The sequence below is a fragment of the Xenopus tropicalis genome, chromosome 1 (genome assembly GCF_000004195.4).
Source record: "Xenopus tropicalis strain Nigerian chromosome 1, UCB_Xtro_10.0, whole genome shotgun sequence".
Taxonomy (NCBI): Eukaryota; Metazoa; Chordata; class Amphibia; order Anura; family Pipidae; genus Xenopus; species Xenopus tropicalis.
Genome location: NC_030677.2, coordinates 110,981,565 through 111,008,389, shown reverse-complemented (window position 1 = coordinate 111,008,389; position 26,825 = coordinate 110,981,565). Strand labels below are relative to the sequence as shown.

General features: G+C 37.7%; 1 protein-coding gene across 1 annotated transcript; it reads right to left on the bottom strand.

Annotated features, from left to right (window-relative positions):
• Nucleotides 1–421: 421 nt before the first annotated feature.
• Nucleotides 422–26,265, bottom strand: map1s (microtubule associated protein 1S). The gene is made up of 7 exons (XM_031906836.1): nt 26,115–26,265; nt 14,297–14,398; nt 10,933–11,015; nt 8,604–8,747; nt 5,394–8,526; nt 4,718–4,938; nt 422–3,264 (listed from the first exon to the last, which is right to left on the bottom strand). Exons 1-7 carry the CDS (start codon nt 26,227–26,229, stop codon nt 3,109–3,111), a joined length of 3,954 nt encoding a protein of 1,317 aa, XP_031762696.1. The 5' UTR covers nt 26,230–26,265; the 3' UTR covers nt 422–3,108.
• Between the last annotated feature and the right edge of the window lie 560 nt (nt 26,266–26,825).

Here is a 26,825-nt window from a genome sequence, read left to right as displayed (position 1 = left end):
GCTTGTGTATGGCCACCTGCTGCAGCCTCCACACCCAGACAACATTCATTGTTCACAAACCTTCACCCTTTCCAAAAATCATTCTTCTGTGCACAAATGTACTATTGTATGCTTACTCTACATTTGTGCTGTATGCTGCCACCTACTGTTTCTTCTGCATATAATGGCAATTTATTTCTTTTCATTAACCAACTCATGTAAAGGAAAGAATACTTGATATACATATATCTTTAATTGCTAGACTGAAGTTGATTGGTACATTACCCACCTATGCATTAATACTATCTGTATAAAAAAAAATCCTTAAGAAAACCTGCAAAATCTTTTTGTAGCTTTAAACCAAAATCACCCTTTTACAAATCTTTTTTTACAATGCAGAGTCTGCAAGGTTTGTAGCGATGAAACACAAGCGCACACAGGGTTCTTGTTGGACAAGATTTTTGTTTTTTAATTTGCTTGTCGAAAATCCAAGTGAATTCACAGTAAAGATCCCACTTCACATACTTGCAAAAAGAAGTCAAATCTATATGGAAAAGACATTTTACCACTCAGAGGGCAAACCTGGCAGGTGGTTCAATCTTATCTAGCGTAATGCACAGAACAGCTATACAATATTATTGGAACTTTTAAAATACATTGGGATGATCTTTCCTCCCAGTCTCCACATACTTCTACACCCTTGTATAGGAAGTAGAAAAATCCTTCATATTACATTACTTCCAAAGCTATTTAGTGTTTTTAACATGATAGATACATTGTTGATCATAATATCTGTCTATTAGCAGATAATGCAAAGTCTCTACCAACTGACAATGAGCCAATTTAATTTTAAGCTTAGTAAAACCTGAAATCTATAATGCAGCGATCCCCCAACCAGTGGTTCGTGAGCAACATGTTGCTCACCAACCCCTTGGATGTTGCTCCCAGTGGCCTCAAAGTAGGTTTCTGGCTTGGAGGCAAGTATTGAATGCATAAAACCCAGTGTAAAGCCAAACAGAGCCTTCTACAGGCTTTCAGTCCACATAGGACCTACCAAATAGCCAATTATAGCTCTTATTTGCACCCCCAGGAACTTTTTCCATGCTTGTGTTGCTCCCTGACACTTTTTCCATTTGAATGTGGCACACAGGTATAAAAGGTTGGGGATCCCTGCTATAATGGATACTTCAACACATGTGGAAAAGCCAGTGAATGAAATACAATTTGCTCAAAGCTGGTCAACTAACATAAGGGACAGAATAGGGAAACAGAATAGGAACAGAATGGGAATCATTCTACAAAAAAACACTCTGTATTTGGCCCTTAGGTTTATTCAATTTAAAACAAAAAAGACCTAAACTGTTTGAAAGAAACAGGATGAAATATTCTTCTGCTTACAGCAATCTGATATAGATCCTGTTACAACAAAAAAACATACATAATAAACACAGTTCACCTGGGATTTAATGTCAGATATAATGCCAGATAACCAAAATATGTAAACATTGGTCCCCTAACTTTCTTTATATAATTATGGTCAAGGCACACACACCCATTAACAAGTGCTTTCAAAGTTTGAGATGGAGTGTTATTCAGTTGCTCTTACCTGATCAACTTATTTACAAAGGTTTGGCCTGGCTGGCTATATTTTGGCAAACTAATGGACTTCAATTCAACTAAAGAAAATCCATTAGCATTCAATACTATCATTTTAATGGAAACACATTTTACACTTAAATTATGGGGAACTTTGGAAATCAAATGTTATTACTTACATAAGATACATTCCTTAATATATATATTTTATTGTGCATTACGAAAAGAATATATATTAAATACAGGGGTAGTATTGGACAGATATTAAAGTTTTCAAGAAGATATATATATATAAAAATAAATAAATAACCGATAAACAAAAACCAGGGCTATGGAAATAATGGGACTGTTTTTCCTTCAAATGAGTTGTGTAGCAGAGAACATAATAAGTGAGAAAGATGATCTGCTTGATTATCAGCTAATGACAATAAAATATTATTAAACCATAAAAATACTTGGGGTCTACGGGTAGTTTATCTTCTGACCATAAAGGAGGGCTTTCATTTAATTTTTAATCTGGGCCAATATAGGTCATGACCATTACGAATCTGGTCAAGGATGCCAGCCATAAACTGAAGAACGTGCAGTGCTGCAAAAGCAGACAAGAGAAAGGTCTCATACCGTATTCACATTGTATGCGTTTTCAAATTCCATAGCAAATTGATACAGTTATGTCTATATTAACAGTTGCCAAAAACTAACCTGGCTGGATTCAGCAAATGTCCTTCATTATTACCACTAACATGTACTTCCAAACTACAGTATTTTGCTTTTGGAAATGAATTTCCTACCATAAAACACACACTTCCCCAAGAAGCTGAGGGCAGCTTTGAGTGGTGAATGTAAGGAAAACAAAATTATGAACCCTGTGATGCAATTTTTGCACTTGAATTACGTATATATATTGAAAACATTCAAACTTTAGTCCTGTAGACTATTCAGAGTACAGTCTGCAAACATCTGCATAATTCCCAAGCAAAGAGATGCATTTGTGGTCATTGAAATGATTGTGTTATTCTTGCCTTTATGTTTCTTCAACACCTCTCATTAAGGTGCAACCAGGACAAGTCATTACTGCAAGGAGAGTTGCAGCTTATTGTAGCAGTAAACAGGGATAAACAAAAAAAAAATCCATCACAACAAAAACCTGTAAACATCAAAAAGTGAAATGAAAGGAGCTGTTGGCTGTGATTTGGATGCTAACAGAAAAGTGACTGACATTCAGCTGCCACTGATTTCCATCCTTGGTGGCGATGAAGTTTAAAGGAGTTATTTTCTCAAAAAAAAGTCACAGTGGCAACCCAGAAAGGGGGAGAAAATAACAGTCTTATGTGGGGTAGTAGAGTAGCAGAGTGAGGGCTTCCCCAATAGTGATTGATGCAGTGTGGCAGCTACTGTTTATAAAGCATGTGCAACAACAGCCAGTGAAGTGTGTGTCACTCAACACACAGTCCAAAATTATTTGAAATGGCCTATAACAATCACAAGGTGCAAGGGTCCAGGAATGAGCCGGGAACTCTGGGGGAACTAAACTTAGAATTCCACTTTGCAGGCAGGAAATGTTTCACCCTGCATAGACACACTGCTGGTACTGCCCAAAACAGTTACTCCCAATGACTGCTGGAGAGCATGAGTATCATTATACCATTCATGGACTACTGTTGACTCATAGGTTGGTATCAAGGTCACCTAGGAACAAAGCACAAACAGCACTGTCAGGAAATAAATTCTTACAACTGTCTAAGACCCTTCCCACATTCTCTGGAATATATACCCTATTATGGGGAAACTTTATACTGATTTGCTTTCATTTAAAACTGCATTATATGAAGATCAAAAGGCTAAAGTCATTTTTACTAAAATGTACATGGAATACCCTATAGGCTGAATTATGGTTTTCCCATAATTTAAACTATAAAAAAAAGGCCTGTATAATTCTATGCCTTTGATTTTATTTATAGTTGTATGTATACACACACAGAAAAATGTTTGGCTCCAAAATAAACCATAGAAATTATGTATAAATGTACATGCAAAACATTAGCACAATTATTTTGCATACCAATGTTATGCTGAAACCAAAGCTATATAGTAAATGACATCCCTGCTTGGACTGAAATTTATCGCTATTAAAGTATGCTAATGCCGATAAAAATTAGTTATGCATCACATGGTGTATGTCTCACTTGGTTCAGTGCTATGGTTAATACAATAGTAAACGTACATGTGGTAGTTAAACTGCATGAGCATTTCGTGTTGTCATTCCCTGTACTCCTGCAGCTCAAGTACAGGTATGGGACCGGTTATCCAGAATGCTCGGGACCTGGGGTTTTCCAGATAAGGGATCTTTCCGTAATTTGGATCTCCATAACTTAAGTCTGCTAACAATGATTTAAATATTGAATAAACCCAATAGGCTTGTAATGCCAACAATAAGGATTAATCATCTCTTAATTGGGATCAAGTACAAGGAACTGTTTTATTATTATAGAGAAAAAGGAAATTAAAAATTAGAATTATTTGCTTATAATGGAGTCTATGGAAGATGGCATTTCCGTAATTCAGAGCTTTCTGGATAATGGGTTTCCGGATAAGGGATACCATACCTGTATAAGCATACTATTAACATATAAAAACATTTTTTTGTGTGTTCCATTTTTTCTCACAGACAACTGTGTGTTTTGAATGACACTTATTTACTTTTTTTCAAGGGACCAGAAAAAAAAATGATATAAAATCCAGTACAGGTATTGGACCCCTTATCCGGAATCCCATTACCCAGAAAGTTCCGAATTACGGAAAGGTCATCTCCCATAGACTCCATTTGAATCATATAACTCACATTTTTACAAATGGTTTCCTTTTTCTCTGTAATAATAAAAAAGTACCTTGTTCTTGATCCCAACTAAGATATAATTAATCTACTGGGTTTAATTACTGTTTAAATATTTTTTTTAAGCAGACTTAAGGTAGGAGATCCGAATTAAGGAAAGACCCCTTATCCGAAAACCCCAGGTCCCAAAAATTCTGGATAACGTGTCCCATAATGTAAAATCAAGTAGATGTATTATGGATTCTATATTGGTGGGACCACAATAAAATGAGGGAAAACGGATTTGCTGATATTCAACATTATACAGACCTGCAATTCTTGCGACCAGTGACTTTTACCAGTTAGCAGTGAATCTAGGATCCTACGGGTAACCTCTTCTTTGCCTGGGTCATCTCCACTGATAACATAGCAAGAAGAGCGAACCTGCTTAAAAAAATCCTCCTGTACTGTGTGGGCCCCATGACCTCCAGGCAGATAAGCAAGGTCAACATAGACCGGAGGAGATGGTGTGGAGGAGCCAGAGCGAGGAGCTAAAACAAGAAAAAAGTCTTAAAATTGTTTCTGTACTAAAACACAAAAAACAAACTGATCTGTAAGAAGTAAAGCTGTTGAGCAAAAATGTTAAGATTTTTAAAAGATCTTGTTGTTAACATAGGGCCAGTCTTAACTTGAAACAACTGTTTAAAAGTTTGATTTGTCCATCAACAAAAATGACATTTTCAAGTGATATTGTCAGATCACAGTGAAATTTGTTGTTAGGGAGAGAACAATTTTAACATGTATGGCCATCTTAAGGTGGGTAGAGAACTGCATTCAAAGTGCAGGCTGTTTTCATAGTAAAAAAACACTAGTATACTGAGGGACAACAAAACAGAAGGGCTCTGGTGTATAAAAGTAGCAGTAAATGCTAATTGCCAGGGAGCAAATTAGAACTGCATTTACTGAGCAGTACATGTAACTACTCAGTTAATTTTTTTTTACCTACCTGCAGAAGATGTGCGGCTTGTCACAGGTGTAGGTTTTATAGCATTAGCGATACTTCTCCTGCCCAAAGAGGCTTTTGATCCAGTACCAGAGTGTGGCACCCTGTCTGATGCTTCAGTCTTTCCCACAGCTCCCTTGCTTGTTCCAGTACCTCGAGGCTTGCCAGGTGTCCCTGTCATTTTACTACCATCATTTTTGGGATTAGCAGATGAGGGCCGTGTTTGAGGCTTTTTTTCCCTGGTGTTTACAGGCATAGTTTCAGGGTCAATCATACATGTGCCTGGGTGAGGTGGAATTGGGTAGGGGTCATGCAGCGGTGTTGGGATGGGGTCCAAAGGTTTTGGAGTGTTCTCTGCATCCGACTCACCATCCAGAGCTATAGAAGGGCATTCATCTGGTCCAGAGTCAGAGATGGTTGGCAAAGACTCACTGACTGAAGTCGGCGGTGTCTCAAGCCCATTTTGGGTGTCTTTATTAAAACATGTGGGTTTGGCAAGCTCCTGTGAAGGATCACTATCACTGTCCCGTGGGCTAAGGGCAGCATCTGATTTAGGATGCTCAAACTCACATGGAGACACCAAGCATAGGTCAACATCATGTGGGGATGCTGACCTTTCAGACTGCCCATCAAACTCAACACTGTGTGTAGGATGTACAGGAAGTGTTAAGCCTCCTCTATTTGGAGCATGGGCAACAGGAGACACATTTCTAGGAGATTCACTAACTGGGGGTAGAGTTTGTTCAAAGGATGAGATGGACAAAGATTCATCTACTTCAGTCGAGTGTGGTGATCCCACTTCAGCAGGCAAAGAGGGAGTTGTTATAGTTGGAGATACATCAGGAATGTCTTCCCGAAAGGGACTCAAGGACAGGCAGCTGGTCTGCCTTCCCTGAGAGGAATTTGAATTCTCTTGTGAAGATTTTGGGGGTACCTTCCAGGATGACATGTTTAAACCTCTGCTATCTCCAGATGGAAGTGACTGATCTCCATTGTGATCAACAATTGCTGGTGATCGATTGCCTGAGCTTGCTGGAGATGCCATCTCCAGTGTTCTCTCTTCAGAGCTCCCATAGGCATCCTCCAACCCATCTGGTCCATGCTGTGCAACTTTGCTCTTTTCTTGTATTTCCAAGCCAGTGGGTGTCAGGTCAAAGTTGACACTCAGCTCATTTTTAGGAGTTTTTGCAAGAGGGGATATTGGGGCTAAACTTTTAAGTGGGCTTGTCTCCATATAGCGAAATCCATTGGGGCTCTCTGGCTCAACAGTACACAGTCCATTCACAGCACAAACAGCCTCAGGATCATTGTTTTTGAGATTTCCGTTAAATTTGGGATCACAAGTATTGTTTTTACAAACCTTTTCTAATTCTTGATTCCTATCTAAAGTACTACAAGGGTTGATGACTTCAACTTGAACCTGCGGTGGTTTTGCAGACTCTGCTCCACCCTCCTTCTTTTGATTTTTAGCCTTACCCTTTTCTATTACCTTAGCAGTGGTGCTATATTCCTTTTTGGTTCCTACAGTCTCCTTTCTCAAGGAGCCCATTTTGGACACAGGCCTCTTGTGGTCTGCAGGAGCGCCTACGGGTTTCTTAAAATCTTTGACACTTGCTCGGACTGTCTTCCCATCCTCACTTCTGCTCTCCTTTTTGGCATCATCCTTTAACTCCCTCTTTACAGTGTCAGACTTTCCTACATTCAATGAGTGTCGTACATCTTTCCTGGCTTCCAGTTTTGTTGCTTCCTTTTTATTATCAGTTAGGGCCTCATCTTTCTTAGCTAGAGGCTTCTTCTCCTCTTTAGATTGCTCTTTCTTAACTGTTACCTTCTCTCTTCCAACCTTAAATTTTGCATCAGCCTTTGATTTTTCAGTTATACTTTCTGCTTTACTCCTGGCTTCCTTTATTTTATCTCCTCCTGCTCCTGATTCTTTGATGAACTCTGTGAGAGTTTTGTTTTTTTCCTTCACTTCTAGTTTTGTCTCCTTCCTCTCAGGTTTTACCTTAAGTTCAACACTATGCCTTCCAGATCCGGATCTCAAGCTCTCCTTACTCTCTGTTCGTTTGGGTTTGGTGCTACTTCGCTCTGAAAGGTTATTTTCAGCGACTATTTCCAGATCTTTAGGAGTTATTACTGGAGCTTTTAAAAATTCCAAGTGTTTCAATTTCTCAAGCCCCTCCAGAATTTTACCCTGTGGAGTGCATCCTGGGAACAGAACACGTACAATCTTCTCAGACGGAAAGGCTGGATGCCAAACCAGAAGGACACAGGCAGATGTTAGACAAGCGAGAGGTAAATCTGTGCCTGTCAGTGACTCAGATCCAGTCCACTGCTTGGTTAAAATTTCCAGCTCTTTGCTGCCTTTGACGGGGTTTAATATATACATTTCTAGCCGCCCCACTCCCATTTTTTGGAATAGGATTGTTGGTTCCATCAGTGCCACATTGACTCTATGTAGGGGCTCTGGCCGAATTCCCAGCTTCTCCAAACAACAAAGAGTTATTATGGCTTCTTCATTACGCTTTACTACACTGGGATCATCCTCTTGGTTAATCAACTTCTCTGCAGTGTTAAAAAACACCACACCTAGCTCTGGAGAAACCAAGTTTTTTAACCACTCCTCGTTAGCTTGTGGGCCTTCAGAAGGATCCTCATCAACCTCTGCTATCTTTCTTAGTAACAAACTGTTGATCCCAGGCAGACTGTCTGTGCCCATATGAGTTAGAAGGATGGAGTCTATTCTGTCCAAATGTCGTACCAGTTTCCAAAATGGAGATCTAGTGTCTGATCCCCCATTCATAAGCATATTAAACCCATTAACAGCAAAAAAAGCAGAGTCTCCTCTGCCTCCAGGAAATACATAGCAGCATGGTTTGAAAAGTTTCAGAAAGCCCACAGTAGAAGGAGGCTCAAGCAGCTCAAATGGGGAGGAAGGCTCCAAGGACTCTGAAAGGTATTCTGCCAACTCCTGCAAACCTTCCGTTTCTGGCAACAGTTGTGCTGGGTTAAATCTCATCTCTATGAAATCCTGAAGGCTCCCTTTATCCAGCTGAGACACATCCCAGTTTTGGGGGCAGGTTACAGTAAGGTTGACATGTGCAGAGGGGTCAGACAGGCTCAGAGTCTCTCCAATCTAAGAAGAGATAGCAGGAGTTGTAATTTCTGGGCATCACTTTATGACTGAAGGATTTCAATAGTGACAAGACTTACCTCCTTGTCAGCAAATATCTGGATAAAGTCTTTCACTGAGAAGTTTCCACCATCTTGAAGGAGTATCTCCCCAGTTCCTTCCAGGAAAGGGCCAATGAAAATCAGTAACTTGTGTTGAGATTCATAGCAAATCAATTTATGGATCTAAGAAAAAAAAAATGTGGATTAAGGTGGTGCACATTCAGAAACTTTCTAAAATAAGGATCAGTTATTACAAGCCAGTTCCACTGCCAACATTCCAAATAAAATTTAAAAGTAAGCAAGCATAAATGTTTCTTGAGTAATTTAGAAAAAAAAAACAGATGTGCGCAATGCAGTATTTGGATAAGCAAGTACTGGGTTATGCATTATACGTATTTCTAAATAACCACTAACAATCAATCTAATGAGCCTACAGTTTAGAAGGAAAATGTACCCCTCCTCCTGTGTCAAACATATGGTTTTTAAAGTGCACCCTTCACTTTCAGGATTGACCATATTTAATGTTGCCACACTCCATACATTATAGTTATAAAAAGACTCAAAATAGCCAACATTAAGCCATCTAATGCAATGTGAACATACAATGGCCTGTCACTGGTAGTTGTCAAATAACTTTCTCTGAATTCTATTAACACCTGGGCACTGAATTTCTTGCTCCAGACAGGTGGTGACAAAGTCTGCTTAACAGCTAAAGAAAACCATTTTGCAAGTTAAATCTTCAAGCCTGTGAATCACAAGCATGAATCCATACTGATGTCATGGGAGCCATAGCAGATTTTAAAAGGGCAAGGATAAGATGTGCAGCTCATAAATAAAACTAAAAATAAATGTATACATTAATATAAGTATTTGAAGTTGCATAATTTGTCTAATACATCCAAAAATTATATACATAATAAAAACCTTATACTTTCTGTTATCCTAACAGGGATACAGTTGTATTACGTAAAACAGGGCTGCCAAAACGGAGGCCTGTGGGCTGGATGTGGCACTCCAAAGTATTTTTATGGCCTCCTGTATGGTTAAAGAAGATGTAAATTCAAAATCTTAACTCAGTGTTTATATATATATATATATATATATATATATATATATATATATATATATATATAGCCCTAAGACAGGAAAGCACTATAAGAGATTTTGTTCTTAAAAAAAAAAAAATACATGGCAAATCAGTTAAAACAGAGTTAAAACACAGCTAACTGGAGCTCTATATTCCACAGAGTCTGCAGCAGAATGAGGATCTCTGCTCATGTTTTGACTTACTTATCTGTACCTGACTTGCACTTATCAGCAACTGACCAATGACAATCCAGTAAACAAATTCCTTTTTTCAAGTCTGGTATAGGACAGTCCCTGCTTTGGTGGCAGAGCAGTTCCCTGCTTTTTTCATATCAGGATGGCCACTGGCCCTGTAGGGTTCCAGGAGCTGTGATCAGAGCTCATTTTTGGGGAATAGCGTAAGAAGCCAAATACATAGGCTTTCAATTAAAAAAAGGTAGAGAATTTTTAATGTGTTTATATTGAAAATGTATTTAATTACGTCTAAATGACACACACACTTTTTACTTTACTTCCCTATTAGCAGTAACTTAAATAATGAAAAGTTATTGCCAACTTTTAAGCTTCTTGGTACTCACAAGACTATTTATTTTCTGTCAAACAAGGGAATCCCTATACCATGATCAGAGCCTGTGTCCAACAAGATAAATCAAGATAATTACCTTTTACTTGAAACTCTATACATTTTTTTTTTTTTTTTATAAATACCTAATTTCCCTTTTATACTTAATTTTACAGACTGAAAGGAAATCCAAGAATTAATTAGTCCACAATAGAACAAGGTGAGATTGGGGTTGCATTACACTTTTAAAATAAGGAATGTTGGGTAATGGTTTAAGTAACATGGGTTCCTTAAACCATTACCCAACATTCCTTATTTTAACAGTGTAATGCAATCCCAATCTCACCTTGTTCTATTGTGGACTAATTCATTCTTGGATTTGAATTCCCTTTATTTTATTAGTGGGTGGTGCATAGGATTTCTGGAAAGCAGATGGGCTTCAACTCCCAGGATGCACGCTTGAACATAAATTTAAAAGGCAGATACAGTAGTTGGTCACATACATTTTATATATATCTTGGGGTACCACAAGCAGGTCTCATTTATCTTGCAGATGCATTTTGCATGGTTTGCTGCTACAATTGCAATGAAACAATTTAGCTTTCTGGCAGCTGAAAAAAGCCCCTAAAAGTTACATTGTTTGCTTGTCCTTCTCTTGATTTATTACACTTTCAAAGTGTATATAGGCAAAAGCCTCCCAAGGCCAAAAAAAGAAAATACCTCTTCACACACAGACTTCTTAGAAGGGTTTATCAGAACATTCGTCTCTAAAACGTCCCCTGCATGATGAAGACTTCTCTGCCCTAAAAAGGTAAAAAGTATAGAAGTTTAGAATATCCATATCCAATCAAAAATACATAAAAAAAAAAAACCACACACTCTACCTTATATTGCATAAATCAAAAGGCATTTACACGAGTTGCCTTTTCAGATATAACACTCTATAACATACAGCCAACGTTTAAGTTTCGGTCCCTTTTGGGACCTTTCTCAAGGCACATTGAGAAAGGTCCCAACAGGGGCCGAAACTTAACGTTGGTAGTATGTTCCTACTTAATACACATTTTGTTTTTCACTAACAAATCCCGGTGTTGCTGGTCTTTTTGTGGATTATATAATATTAAATATTATATTGTTTTTCACACCAGATGAAGGTTTGAGAGACCAAAATGAGTAAAACCTTTTTATTTTTGTATTTACATTTTGTTCACAACTCTTTAATCCTACAAGTGCTGTCCTTCTTCCAATATATATATATATATATATATATATATATATATATATATATATATATATATATATATATATATATATATATATATATATATATATATATATATATATATATATATATATATATATATATATATATATATATATATATCAAAATAAAACAGCCAGCACCAAGGGTCTTTGTGTTTCAAAAAATCTCTCGTGTATTAAAATTGCATGTACAACCGACGTTTCGGTCCCTTTTGGGACCTTTTTCAAACGGGACCGAAACGTCGGTTGTACATGCAATTTTAATACAAGAGAGATTTTTTGAAACACAAAGACCCTTGGTGCTGGCGGTTTTATTTTGATATTTATATGATATCCCGTGCACAGGGGCAACTGCAGAGCAGCAGATTTTGGAGTGTGGTGCTGTCGTGTGGACTGTTATATATATATATATATATATAAATATATATACATATACATATATATACACATATACATATATATACATATATATATATACACATATATAAACATAATTTATGGGACTGGCTTCCACTCAAAGCACTCAGCGCTACATTTTCCATTGAGCGTTGTCAACTTTGTTCCACTTCACAGTCACTTCATTCACAGTTGGCTGAGACAGTACTAATAAGGCAGAAAACTGAAAAGCAAACTTGTTTGTGACATATGAAGATGCCCCTTTAAAAGTCACTGACTTTCAGTATGAGTAATTCTACTTCCAATGTTTGTTGCAGGTTATTACATAGGTGTGTGTTTTGGATGGGGTAATAAGGGATAGGGTACTGAATACATTGCAGTTCACAATACTATAAGTTTGTGCCAGCATGGTTTTATGCGTAACAAATCTTGCCAGACTAATTTAGTCGCCTTTTATGAGGAGGTGAGCAGGACCCTCGATGCTGGAATACTTGGACTTTGCTAAAGCGTTTGATACAGTACCTCACAGAAGGTTAATGATCAAATTAAGGAATATTGGCCTAGGACATAATATTTGTAATTGGATAGAGAACTGGCTGAAGGATAGATTACAAAGAGTGGTGGTGTCATTTGGTGCCTACTAAAGGAAATAAAAGTACTGTCTTGTATAAAAAAGGGCATTGATTCAAGGGATGAAAACATAATTTTGCCTCTTTATAGGTCCCTGGTAAGGCCTAACCTTGAGTATGCGGTGCAGTTTGGGGCTCCAGTCCATAAGAAAAATATTAATGAGCTGGAGAGAGTGCAGAGAAGTGCAACTAAACTGGCAAAGGGTATGGAAGATTTAAGCTATGAGGTTAGACTGTCGAGGTTGGGGTTGTTTTCTCTGGAAAAGAGGCGCTTGTGAGGGGACATGATTACTCTGTACAAGTACATTAGAGGCGATTATAGGCAGATGGGGGATGTTCTTTTTTCCCATAAAAACTGCGCACCAGAGGCCACCCCTTTAGATTAGAGGAACGGAGCTTCCATTTGAAGCAGGGTAGGTGGTTTTTCACGGTGAGGGCTGGGAGATTGTGGAATGCCCTTCCTAGTGACGTTGCAATGGCAGATTCTGTTAATGCCTTTAAGAGGGGCTTGGATGAGTCCTTGAACAAGCATAGTATCCAAGGCTATTGTGAAACTAATATCTACAGTTATTATTGATGTTGGTATATATAGTTTATGTATGTGAGTGTATAGATAGGTAAGTATAGGTTGTGTTTGCTGGGTTTACTTGGAAAGTTTGAACTTGATGGTCTTTTTTTCAACCCTATGTAACTATGTATGTGCTTAACTAAACACACTAAACTCTCCTCTTGAACTGAAGATCCAACAGACACACAGAGGTGTAAGGCAGCAAAAATTCTGTGGCTACTGCAACAAAAACAAATACCTCTAAACTGGTCTATTTTTGGTCTATCAAGGCACTCCCTGACAAATATATAGAATACAGCCAAGTGTGATATCATTATTAGCTATGCAGCATTCTAAAAGGGTGATTTGATCTTGCTATATATATCCGATACTCCCCTAGTGACACATATGATGGCATCCAACAAATCTAGTGTACTGTAAAAGAAAACTTTGATCAGATTTACAAGACCTTGATGATAATGTCAAAAGACCTAACATAAGGCTACAGAGATTTTAGCTAGCACCAAATCCATATTTTTTGGAATCTGACAAATGCAAAGAAAAGGCAAAAAGTACATTAAATTACTTAATAATCATTTGCACTTTATGAATAGTACAATCATAACATATTAAGTGGGGACCAGGATTTACTGATTTTGTATTTTTACTGTAACCGATGTGGTTTTACTACATATATTGATCTAATTATGACATGTATTAAAGGAAAAGTAACACTAAAAATTTTTAACTAAAAAATCTAGGGCAATTATTGGGGGAGGGTAGAATAGATTTTTTAGTTAAAATTTTTTAGTGTTACTTTTCCTTTAAGGGTCACAGTAAAAATTTGACATCCATGCAAAATCGCCTCTTGTGCAGGGAAGAAAACACCCAGAAAATATCTTTGCACTGCAAACAAGGGCAATTACTGAAATGCATCTGAATGAAAAGAGTGAAAATGCTTCCTTTCATAATTTTGCCTGATTATACATTTCAGCTGGCTTGTATACGGCAATTTAAATTGTTTGCTCTGCAAAGGTGGCATTTTGTCACTGTCACAAGAGGTAATTTGCACCAAAATGTTGTGAAGGAAATTGCCTTTAAGAGTGTAAATACGATTGTAAATCTCACCAGTAAGGCGATATATCTATCACTGTGTGAAATAGCCATAAGCATACATTTTTTTTTACTACTGATAACAGTTTTAGGGGCAAAAGCAATGCTGTTTGATTATTTAAAATAGCAAACATACCTTTCACATCCGAGGAGAAACTGGCAGAGTGACGGGATACAAACAACTTCAGCTGCTCATCCAGATTACAGAAGGATGGATCGATATCCCATGAACAGAAGCCTTGTGGATGAAATAAAGTATAAAAACTTTAGAAGCCCATTTGTCAATCCCACCAAAAAATAACTTGTTAATGTCTCAGGGAAAGCACTCCACTAACATTTGACCCTTACAATAAATCAATCCTTCTACCATTGCAACTTTTTATTAACCATACTTTGCCAGTCATAAACCCCATTTCTATAACTCAGGCTCTTTTAAGCAGTTACTATGTACAAAGAGAAAAAGAAAGAGTTGCTACTTAAGTGAAAAGAAGCAGATAATGATAGGCATGACAACTTAGGTCACAGTAGAGCAGTGTTTTTCAACCTTTTTTGGGCAAAGGCACACTTGTTTCATGAAAAAAATCACGAGGCACACCACCATTAGAAAATGTTAAAAAATTTAACTCTGTGCCCAGCAGCAGTGCCCCCCTAGTACATTGGTGCCCAGCAGCAGTGCCCCCCTAGTACATTGGTGCCAAGGGCAGTGCCCCCCTAGTACATTGGTGCCCAGCAGCAGTGCCCCCCTAGTACATTGGTGCCCTGCCTACGGCACACCAGGCAACATCTCGCGGCACACTAGTGTGCCACGGAACAGTGGTTGAAAAACGCTGCAGTAGAGAATAGGTAAAGAGGTACTAGTAAAGAATGACCAAATTTTAAAAGCATGGGTGGAGATAAGAAAAAGAGTAAGGCATGTATACAAAAAAAATTAGGAAAGGAGTAAAGACTGTTAAACAGGCACAGGAATGCTATGAGCAAGTATCGAAAGTTAATAATATAGTGAATAGGCATTAGAAAGGATGAGGGTGGATGGCTGAAGCAGAACCACAAAAGGAGAGATAGTCTGGGCAATAATAAAGGGTAAACAAACAGGGCTTATATGAGAGCAAAAAAAAAAACAAAAAAAAAACATTTCAATACATTTTCATAGAATCATGCTTTAAGAATTTTCCCCTTTCATAGATAGACTCATTTTGGAGAAATATGTTTGCTCTCAATATTTTTGCTATCTCAATTTTTTCACACAGGGGGGTAAAAGAATTCTGGATTTGAGAGGTGAACAACTGCAGAGTATGCTTGGTGTGCATTATCATGGAGTTATAAGTTAGAATGCTGCTAAAGCTTTTCATTCCTTAGAAAAAAAGCTCCAAATTACAGACAGGCCATCTCCTCTGAGCTCTATTTAATCAAATAATATATATATTTTTTTTAAATTGACTTCCTTTTACTTTATAACACAGTATCTTGTACTTGATCCCAAATAAGATATAAATAATCCTTATTGGAGGCAAACCAATCCCATTAATTTCACTTCAATTACAATGCAACTGAATATGAGAAATTATACAGCAACCGTTTTACTGAACCCTAGAGAACGTGTCGTCAAGAGCTTCATCCCTCTCCATCATTTATAAGATATAAAATTAGCTAGACTGCATTACATTTAAAAGGCATTGTCCTCGTAGATTAGATATTATTCATCGCTCTCATTCTTGCATTTCATGACAACTCTCAACACTTGAATTTTCAGACTATTTGGAGAGCTATAAACCAGTAACAGCTGGGAATACATATTAGGGAAACAGCTGGGAATACATATTAGGGAAACAGCTGGGAATACATATCAGGAATCACTGGAATAAAAGGACAGTTGCACTGTACTGTTATCCCCTGTTCTTTCTGTCATTAAGATACTATAAACAGCTTGCGAGAATCTGCATATAGAAGTCAATTTTGCTTTTAACAGCTGATTACATAATAAAGATAATGTTAACCAATGGGTAGGGACCAATCGTTGGTTCCACCTGCTATTTAGGATGGGTCACCAGGATCTTCCTAAATACAGAGACATGCCCAAAGACAATAGAAAATAGTAATTAAAACAAGGTGCATAACTGGTTTGAAATTAGTATTTGTTTACCAAAATTGATTCCCCAAATTAATGTTGGTCCCCTGAGCAAAAGTTTAAACATTTAGGGCTATGACACGGAGCTACTTGTAGCAGCTACAAAATGCCAGAGCATACCCCTGCTGTAGAAAATACTGAGAATTGTCTAAAACAAGTGTAGAAATAATTATCAGTATTGTCTATTTTGTAGCTGCAACAAGTAGCTGGTTACAAGTAGCTATGTGTGTCTTTGCCCTTAGACCCTGCCAGTGAACTAGTGGTTCAGGCAATTATCGTTCAGATAATTTGCTAACTGCAAAATGGGATTATAGATATTGTTCAAATATGATAAACAGGGTGGGAATGGGTATTTTCAAATCACAAGCTTCAATATTAAAGGGAGAACAAATCCATTTCTAATATATTACTGTACAGGGGCTGTTTACCTTATATTTATATTAATGGTACAGGTATGGGATCCCTTGTCCGGAAACCCATTATCCAGAAAGCTCCGAATTACAGAAAGCCCATCTCCCATAGACTCCATTTTAATCCAATAATTTAGAATTTTAAAACAGATTTCCTAGTAATAAAACAGTACCTTGTAGTTGATTCCAACTAAGATATAAATAATCCTTATTGGATACAAAACAATCCTATTGGGTTTAATTAATGTTTTATTAATTTTTTAGTAGACTTTAGGTATGGAGATCCAAATTAGGGAAAGATCCCTTATCCGGAATACCCTTGGTCCCAAGCATTCTGGATAACAGGTCCTATACCTGTATATATTGTAGCTAAATTCTCATACAGCATCTGCTACGTCCTCCTTGCTTTCCCAAGAAAACCCCCCTTGGCAAGTAGTATGCATGATCAGCAGATTGCCAAAAAGATCTGCTTCTCCCCTTCCTAGTCATTTGCCCATCTTATTGTTTAATGAAGAAGAATGAAAAACTATGATATCAAGATACAAATATTACCACATGAAAACCATCGGATATCATATAAATAAATACGGTCTTACAAATGCCCTGATTTGTTACGCAATTCATTAAACTATAAACACTAGTATGTGTGTTTATGACCCCCTTATTAAGCTATTTGGCAGATAAAAGCACAATGAAACCCTCCAATTGATATGCCTGTATCTTAAAGGAAGAGTAACACTAAAAAAATGAAAATGTATCAAAGTAATTAAACTATAATGTACTGCTGCCCTGCACTGGTAAAGTTGTGTGTTTGCTTCAGAAACTCTACTATTGTTTATATAAATAACCTGCTGTGTAGACATGGGGGCAGCCATTCAAAAGGAGAAAGGTACAGGTTACATAGGGGATAACAGAAACTCTGTAGAATACAATGGTGTTTATCAGTCCTTTTTTACAGCTTGAATGGCTGCCGCCATGCCAACAAAACAGCTTATTTATATAGACTGTAGTAGTAATCCTGAAGAAAATACACCAGTTTTACCAGTGTAGGGCAACAGTACATTATATTTTAAATACTTTAAAACACTTATTTTTTTTGGTGCTGTTGTTCCTTTAAAAACAATGTAGAGAAATAAATACAGCCTGCCTCAATGTGTAGGTGCTACATAAATAAAGCTTAAAAGAAACAGTATGCACCTAAAAACACCTTTGCTAAAAATGAGATTAATAACTGGGAGCAAAGCCCATTTTCCAGGAATAAAAGGCATTTTTGCATGCTTTGTTGCAGGTGTGACAATGTGTCCTGCCTTATCAGAGGGCATCTCTGTAAACTGGTAATTTCTTTTATTACCTTCTCCTCTGCTTGGCAGATCAGGAAATGACAGGAAGCAAATAAAACACTGATTGCCGGGTTGTAATTCATTTTGAAGTAGCCCAAACACCTTACAGCTCCTCAAAAAGAGGAACAATCTATTATTTTTGTTATTTTTTGAGCCAAACAGGGCAAAGAGGGAAAGTGTAGTAACTTAATATTTTGTTCTTGTGAGGCAGATAATAAGATTATGACTGCAGGTGTAATCCTCCCACACATAATCTACTTCTGCTTATCTGTACACAAAAACAGTCAAAAAAAAAAAAAAAAAAAAAAAAAAAAAAGGTTGTATAAGGGTACTGCAACTAATCACCACACAAGGACCAACCTTGGACTATATTCAGCTTCCCTGCTAGATCAAGAAAATAAAACAGGCAGAAAGTATGTTTAGCACAAACCCTATTTATAAAACTGAAGAGGTATACTGGCCCTTTGAAGAAGAGACACTTTTTAATGACTTTCAGTTAGCTCTGTGTCCTGCCCTGATATGCAAGTTGTGAATTGAACCAACTTTAAATCTCACATCTAACAAACTCTGCTTCACTGCAAAGGCACAGTATTCGGCTGCTCCGCTTATTTGAATCAGAGTGATGAGCTTGGCATAATATACCCGCAGTTCATCGAGCACTTTGTGGTCAAAATCTTTGCCTACAGATGGGGAATAGCAAACAAAACAGCAGCAGCAATTCAATAAGCTGAACAAAGCAGTTACAAAGGTGCAAAGAAGCAGGAAAAAAATATCTGACAACTATCTGCAAACAAAATAATTCTTGGCAGCATCATTTCTATTTGTTTACAAAGGCATTTTGTCCTTGACACCTCTGATGTACCACGGTCACATTTTGACAACTGCTGTTATCCCTCGGACAACAACTAAAGTCAAATTGTAAAATGTGCAGTAAGCCTTACTATAAGCTAGGAATGAACATGGACTCGCCCATAGTCATTGGAGGCACTGCCAGTTCAAATAGATAAAAATGCAACATCACCGTATCAAACACCAACTGCCTTAAAAACAGTCAGGGTTTTGTACTTTGCACTTATTTCTAGTAAAATTACAACTGCATTTTGAATTGTGCATTAATCATACAAAAGTGGCACACTGTCAAGCCAAAAATGGGAATCTAGTCATTTAAACTCCTAATCTGCCCCCTGCCCAGTAGTACTTACCTCAGGCAACACTCCAACAGGCTGAAGGCTGATGCAACACACAGCTTTTCCAGCCTGTGATAAAGACAGGCCTAGAATCAGCCCCTATGCCTTCAGCCTTCTTTTTTGTCTGCACCTGGGACCAAAGCGCCCAACGGGTGAATATCTGTGCTGAAACATATCCAGTATCTACCACAGTCTGATGCAATGGTTGCAGGTGCAGGCATGGGAGAAGGCTGGTGCAGCTTCTTCAACTCACTGTCTCTTCGTGAAGATCAGGTACCACTTGGCTGGGGGCAGCGTCAGTGGAATTTTGACAGAAAGATATCTATCCCTCTTTTTTTTAGTAATACTGACAAGTTCCCATTCATTTTCAGAGGAATGTGTCAGTATCGCTTTGATGCTATACAAATGCCAGAAACCCTTACCATCTTTTAACAGTAAGCCACCTGGGACACTTTATATTAGAAATGTAATCTTAGACACATCCTTGGAACAAGTGTAACGAAAACTGAGCAGTTCATTCAGAACATTTATATGCTTTAAATACAGAACCCAAATATATGACTAGGTTCAAATGTAGGACAGTAGGTGTGTTAATTGTACTGTGTAAGGAGATTTATGGTAGGCTTTCATTATGCTTTATGTAACCATTTAATCTTGCTAATATCTTCATTTGAATTCATACAAGGCTATCAGGAAAACATACAAGACATGCTTTTTGCCAAATGACGCCAAAAGTATTTGAGAATAGGATCATTACAACTGTATTATTTCTTGTATTGTGCTTACTATAGGGGAATGACTCCTCTTTTTTCAAGCCATAAACAAGTTGTTTTTTCTCTCGCTACTTTTCCATGAATTATTTGTTTACAGACGTTTGGGTTTACATACCCTCTAGACTACACACCTAATTATCTTATTTTATGGCAGATCACAATATAGAAAGGCTTTGTTATATGGTTAGCCAGAGAAAATCTTAGATTACCAAGGCTGATCTTTCTATTAGACTAATCCATAGAGAAAAATAAATGTAGTTCCTTACAAACAGCTTGCAACATCAATGCTGGTCTGACAAGGGCAAAACCTCCTTTCTGAAGATGCAATTATCCTATTAATATTTACCCTGTACAGATTAAACACCCCACCGAAGCAAAAACCAATAACTTATCTTTATCACTTTCCTAGAAAAAAATACATAATATACATAAAGTGATTCTAGACAATAACAATTTTGTGAAAAAATACACTCTCCAATACAATATAATATTTATTACATGTATCACTCATAGGGATTTAGAAACATACAAATGCCACATGATCACTGTGATTATACTTTGTAATTATGCTTAAGAACAGGTGTGTCAATCACAGTCACAGTGCAGTCAGATGATTGGTCCTGCACGGTCAGGCACAGTCACCAGGGGCCGGATAAAACAGCCAAAAGGGCCGTATTCGGCCTGTGGGCCTTGTGTTTGATGTGCTATAGAACAGGGGTGGCCAATACAATGACCGCGATCCACCAGTCGATCCCCATGGATTTTTGGTGGACCGCGATGAAGCTGGGGTTGCGGAAGTGCTGCGTGAATGCACGTGTACACATTCACACCGCACTTCCACAACTCCAGCTTCATCGTTCCATCGCAGACAAAAAAAAGTCTGCCCATCCTGCTTTGCAATAAGGATGGTTTGCAATCAATAAGTATTAGTTAAAGTATTAAACACCTTCAACGATCTTGTCTGAAGGCAAAGAATTTTGCTGTATTCGCACTTATGTGCTTTGTAACTAAATTCATTAGAGGGGATACTGGGGTATCAATTACTGCTGATTTGACATTACCTTTCATTACATTTCCTACATCTTGGTGTACTAACAAAAGATACATTGGGGCTTGGGGAATTAAATACAAAAAGCAGGGAGCACTCACCAGGATAGGTCCCGCGTATACAGTGTCCCATGCTGACACATCCAAAAAGCGCCCCGATCCAGGCGTGATAAGAAACAACAAAAATTGATATAGTAGGATGGAGCACGCCAGGACTACTGTGATAGTAAAAATAAGATATTTATCCTTTGTCACTTCCATTAAAAACATATTACAAAATTGAAGAGCTGTAACTCCCCAGCTTGACGCGTTTCGTGGCTCAAGGCCACTTCATCAGAAGCTATATAGACAAATATGTCTATATGACAAATAAAGGATAAATATCTTATTTTTACTATCACAGTAGTCCTGGCATGCTCCATCCTACTATATCAATTTTTCTTGTGGCTTGGGGAATTAACCCTAGCCAGTTTATGCTAGTCTTAACCTCTAACTTTATCTTGCTACAAATGAGAACAAAAAAATGGAAGTTTAATACCAAACTAGGTACCGCCTTATAGAGTTTATCCGGGAAAGTCTTTATATTGAATGCTTATAAGTCAGAACCCGAGCATGAAGCACTACACAGGAGATTTTGAGGGTAAGACTTATCTAAAGCGCAAAATCTTGTCTCAAAACAGCGGGATGCTACAAACCTGGTCCTACCTGCTGTAGTGTCAGTCAGAGCACAAAAAAATCAAATAGTGTGTTTTGTTCCTGCTTCTACAAATGTCCTGTCAGATGGCAAATCTTATGTAGTTTACACATCAGATATTTTAGTATGCGTTACCAGATAAGTAGCTAACTTAAGACCATGTAATACATTACCCCCTGACTTTCAGCTCCACAAACGTCTGCCCTTTTTTATACACACACACACATCATCTATTTATTTGCTGATTTTAACTGTGTATGTGGTCTTGATAATGGTCTTAGGAGGAGACCGAAACGTTGGCCTGTTTTAACAGCATGTTTAAATAAAAGTAACGTTTTAATTTTTAAAAAATATCCTGGTGTGCACCCAATTTTTGGACTTCTGGATAATTAGACACATGGAGGTAGCACCCAGGTGATTTATATTACGGGTTTGGTGTGCTGAAAATTATGTGGACTGTATATAATATATATATATATATATATATATACCAAAATAAAACAGCCAGCACCAAGGGTCTTTGTGGTTTCAAAAAATATCTTGTGTATTATAATTGCATGTACAGGTTGTGGTTGAAACCACAAAGACCCTTGGTGCTGACTGTTTTATTTTGGTATTCGTATGGTGTTCTGTGCAAAGGTTTGGAGTGTGGTGCTGTCGTGTGGACTGTTACATATATACACACACACGTACTTTTTTCAATTTTAATAAGTCCTATTGTACTGCTTGCATGCCAACTGTAAGAAAGGTGGATCTCTACGGTTCCTTCCATGCCAGCTGGAAAAATCCTTTTAAACCTTAGAACTTCTGCATGTATGCCAAACCAATGCAAGAAAGCCTGAAATTAAGCAAGATTGCAGTGCTCCCCAGCAAAGCAGCCTGTAGCAGTGTCCATGCCTCTTTAAATGAAGGAGGAACAGGCTATAGGAAAATGTTGGCATTTTTTATTTCTGAGGTTGCCTAACAAACTGGCACACTTTACTTTTCCGTCAATATAATCTAGGATGCAAACAAAGGAAACTGTAGGACTACTTAGGGAAAGATGAATTAGGCAATGCCAAGTTATATATAAACTATGTTCATTTGCAGTTCTGTTCCCAAAACACTATGCCAGCTTTCCTCCTCATCTTCCAGCTCAGCTTTTACTCTGGTCAGACAGTCAATGGATTTCAATGTGAAAACATGTTGCTCCGACTGGATGTGACAATAATTGCATCAGATAGTTGTGTCTTGTTGGATGGAAAAAAATTACATGTAGTCTACGCATCTGATTTTTCATCAATCCCATTAAATTTTGACACGCGCGACTAGACACAATTTGTCACTGCATTTTGTTGATCAGACACCATCCGCGAAAAGGGCTTGTGAAGTATAGCCCTAAGTGTACTAAAGCACAGGGGTTTCTGTTGTTTGCGAGAGCCTGTAAAGTATTGTCTGGTATAAAAAGGGTTAAGGTTGAATCCGTATGAAGTGGCAGGTGTGTGAAATGCTGCTACCCTTTACAGAGTTAAACCAACAAATTTCAGTGAATGAGGGTGTTGATGCTGTTGTCTGTGTGGAAGGAGTGACACTCTGATCTATCAGTGTGTTGGAGAGAAGTATACTTGGAGAAGGTTCCCACTTGTATGTGAGATACATGGCACATGAATGTGAGAGGCAGAGAAGTTGTCCATGAGTGGTTAAAGCTGTGTAAAACTGTACATTAGTCCAACTGAAGTCAGAAAAGAAGGTCACAAACAGAAATGCAGAAAGGAACACTCTTGAGTACCAGCCCTTTTAATTAGGGAAGGTACCAAAAGTATAAAGTAATGCTCATATGAGCAAGATTTATTTTTGGTACTGTGGTCAATATGGCTGGTCAAAAGAACCTGTGAACAAACTGTGTTGATTAACTGTAAATAAAAAGGAAAAGTCCTGATTATGGTAAATTTGTGTCATGTCTATTTTTTGTTCACAAATCTTGCTTTCTAGCAGTACAAAAGCTAATCTTCCCACAATATTATATATATATATATATATATATATATATATATTATATGTGGTTTAATCTAATATCTGCCCTGTTTATTTTACGTAAGAGAAATGTTTTGTAGAAGGCTCTTTCTTTGTATGTTGTATGTCTTTTCTGCTAGGGGAAAGTGAGCCCTGTGTGTCTATGGCATATTTAGAGCACCAACATATCCTGCAGCACTGTACAATAAATGGGTATATACATTGACCATACATATTTACAAACAAAGCAGCCAATAACAGATATAAGAGGTAAAGAAAAAAATTTTTTAACCATCTAAAAGCTTAAAATACAACCACAGAATACTAGACATACAAAGCTGTTTTCAAGAGACATTTAGTTAAATGTCATATGTAAGTGGTCAAAATGGTGCCATACATTAGGGGTACATCTAACAACATGCTAAGGTGTGGAACCACATATGTGGGTAGTAGGCAGAGGCCATGTCAAAAATGAATGAACATGAGAAGCTGTGAATGCACAAGATAAGAATGAAGTAATCCGGAAACAAAGTCAAACACTTACATATTTCCTGTTTTTGGCTTTGTATCTTTCTAGGCTCCCAGCACAAGTCATACTTCTCAAAGTGCCAACTACAAACCCATACATTGTGTTTACAGATCAGTGCCACAGAGCTTGTTGTCACTAAGAAATACAGAGTGTGTGTGTATATTTCTATTTACAGGAATACACAGCAACAAATAAATCAAAAGAGGGAAGAACAGGACTCACATTTAAAGGACAAGGCAACGCAAAATATAATTTTTTTTGCCTAATAAAACAAAACAAAATTCTAAGCAGCTTTGCAATATACATTTATTACAAATTTGTAATGATTTTTGAGTTATTTGTATATATATTAAAAGCAGTGTTTGCCTGTCCTTTTCTATTCTCTGCCCTGGTGGCTCTGACTGTTGAAACAATGTAACACAAGGCAGCAGACTGACAGACCTGTATTGCTGGAGGAGACTGACAGTTGTAACATTGTTTAAAAAGTAACAACCAGGATTACATTTACAAATAAGTTTTAAAATGCTACAAATTTTTAATTAGTTCATATTTGAAAATTACTTAGAATTATGTTTTCTTTTATTATGCAAAAAATTATTTTTGGGGTTGACATGACCTTTAAGCACATTCAATCATTTTCTAATCTAACCATATTGTTTGCACTTAGAATTGCTTTGCATGAATACTATTAACTATGTGTACACTGCATTTTTCTGTACCTATTCTCCGACGGTTTCCAGGTAATGATGTTAAAAACTACACTGGTTCACTGTAAATAAGTGTACTCTCCAGGTTTTTGGAATTATATGTGCTTAAGATGTCTCAATAAAACTACACTGATTCACTGCAAATAAGTGTACTCTCCAGGTTTTTGGAATTATAATGATGTTAAAGCACATGCAAAAGGGGTAAACGTACCTACAAAAGCTTATGCTTACCATGCTCATAAATGCACGTTTACAGATACTTTGCATAATACAAGAAACTGTTATTCTAAACAACTTTCCAATATACATTGCAATGTCAATGAATTTAAATTATTTATAAATGTAAATTTCAGGTGAAAACAGTAAGCTATCCTTTTTCTAAGTAAGTTTTCCTCTATTTTTATCAGCTGGCTCCTGCCACCTTTCAAAAGCCAAAAACTAAAGTGCAATGAATATAAACAGTCACACAAATGCAGCGTTCAATAGCAACTACATTTGCAAACAACATAATCATCATTATAGAATGGAAAGTTGCCTAGAAAGAATTTCTTTCAACGCGCAAAGAACAGTTTCAACATGGACATCCCCTTGTACGGCTCCACTCAGGAGTCCAATGCCCATGAGACACCCAGGCAGCTATCCACATGCATGAATATGAATGCTACTTGGCTATACAGTCACCTATACGGAACTAAAACGCCGTCACATCTGGTACACCTTTTGAAATAAAAAATAACAAAAGTGGTATAAAGGTGATACCTTTATTGGCTAACTAAGATAATCATTGCAAGCTTTCAGAACATTTTAGTTCCTTTTCAAGCTGATTACCTGAAAAAGGAACTAAAATGTTCTGAAAGCTTGCTATGATTATCTTAGTTAGCCAATAAAGGCATCACCTTTATACCACTTTTGTTATTATTTATTTCAAAAGGGTTACCCTGTAAACATTTTTTGACTGGCTAACACCGCACATCACCTTTTCCTGCATCTGGTACACCAAATGCCATGTACATACCCAGGCACACTGTCATGCATTTGAAACCCCTACTGGTATGGGAAAAATCCAATGGCCAGCACATCACCCGGCAGACAGGGAAGGAGGGGCTCAAACTCTATACACCTTCTCCCTATTCCGCCCTATGGCACCTACCTCTCTTTAGTTCGCTCACCGCCCTGCGCACAAGGCCAGGCCCCCGGCGGATCTCCCCGTACACTATGAGCACGGAGCACCGCAGATGCCCGGGACCCGCCCGAGTCGCCGCCATCTTGCAAGTGACATCACCCCGCAAAGCGGCACGGGAATGAAGTCAGCGCCGGCCACTCAGCAACGGGTAGGGGGCGGACGAGACACGCCCACCTCGAGTGAGGGGAGACTCGAAGGGCTGAGCGGTTCTATCACATGTAGTAGGAGAGGTGCTAGTCACTGAAGTTGTGTTCAGTTATATCAAGCAGCATAATACTGTGAAAATCAGAACAGGGTTCTTGCTGACTTTCACGAGTTGTAGCTTCACGAACTTTACAACCCCAATATAAAATGTACCATTGTAATGTCAGCCCTTATGTTCGTATTATATTACTAGAACTGCGTAAGAGGACACTGTCAGCCTATTCTGTGGTTCATTGATTCTGCTGACAGTAGGATCATTGCAGTGTCCTGTGCATAACGTTTGATATTTTTATTTTCTGCTTGGGTGTTTTGGAGTTGGTATTCCAAATTCTTCTTAGAAAGTTTAGGGATTCTATTAGAATCACTTAGCAACTTTCCAATGTACATCATTTTATTTTGTCTTTAGCACTTAGGGCCAAACTATATCATTAAAATAAAGGGGATATAAAACGTTGTAGCGAGGACCGCATCAAT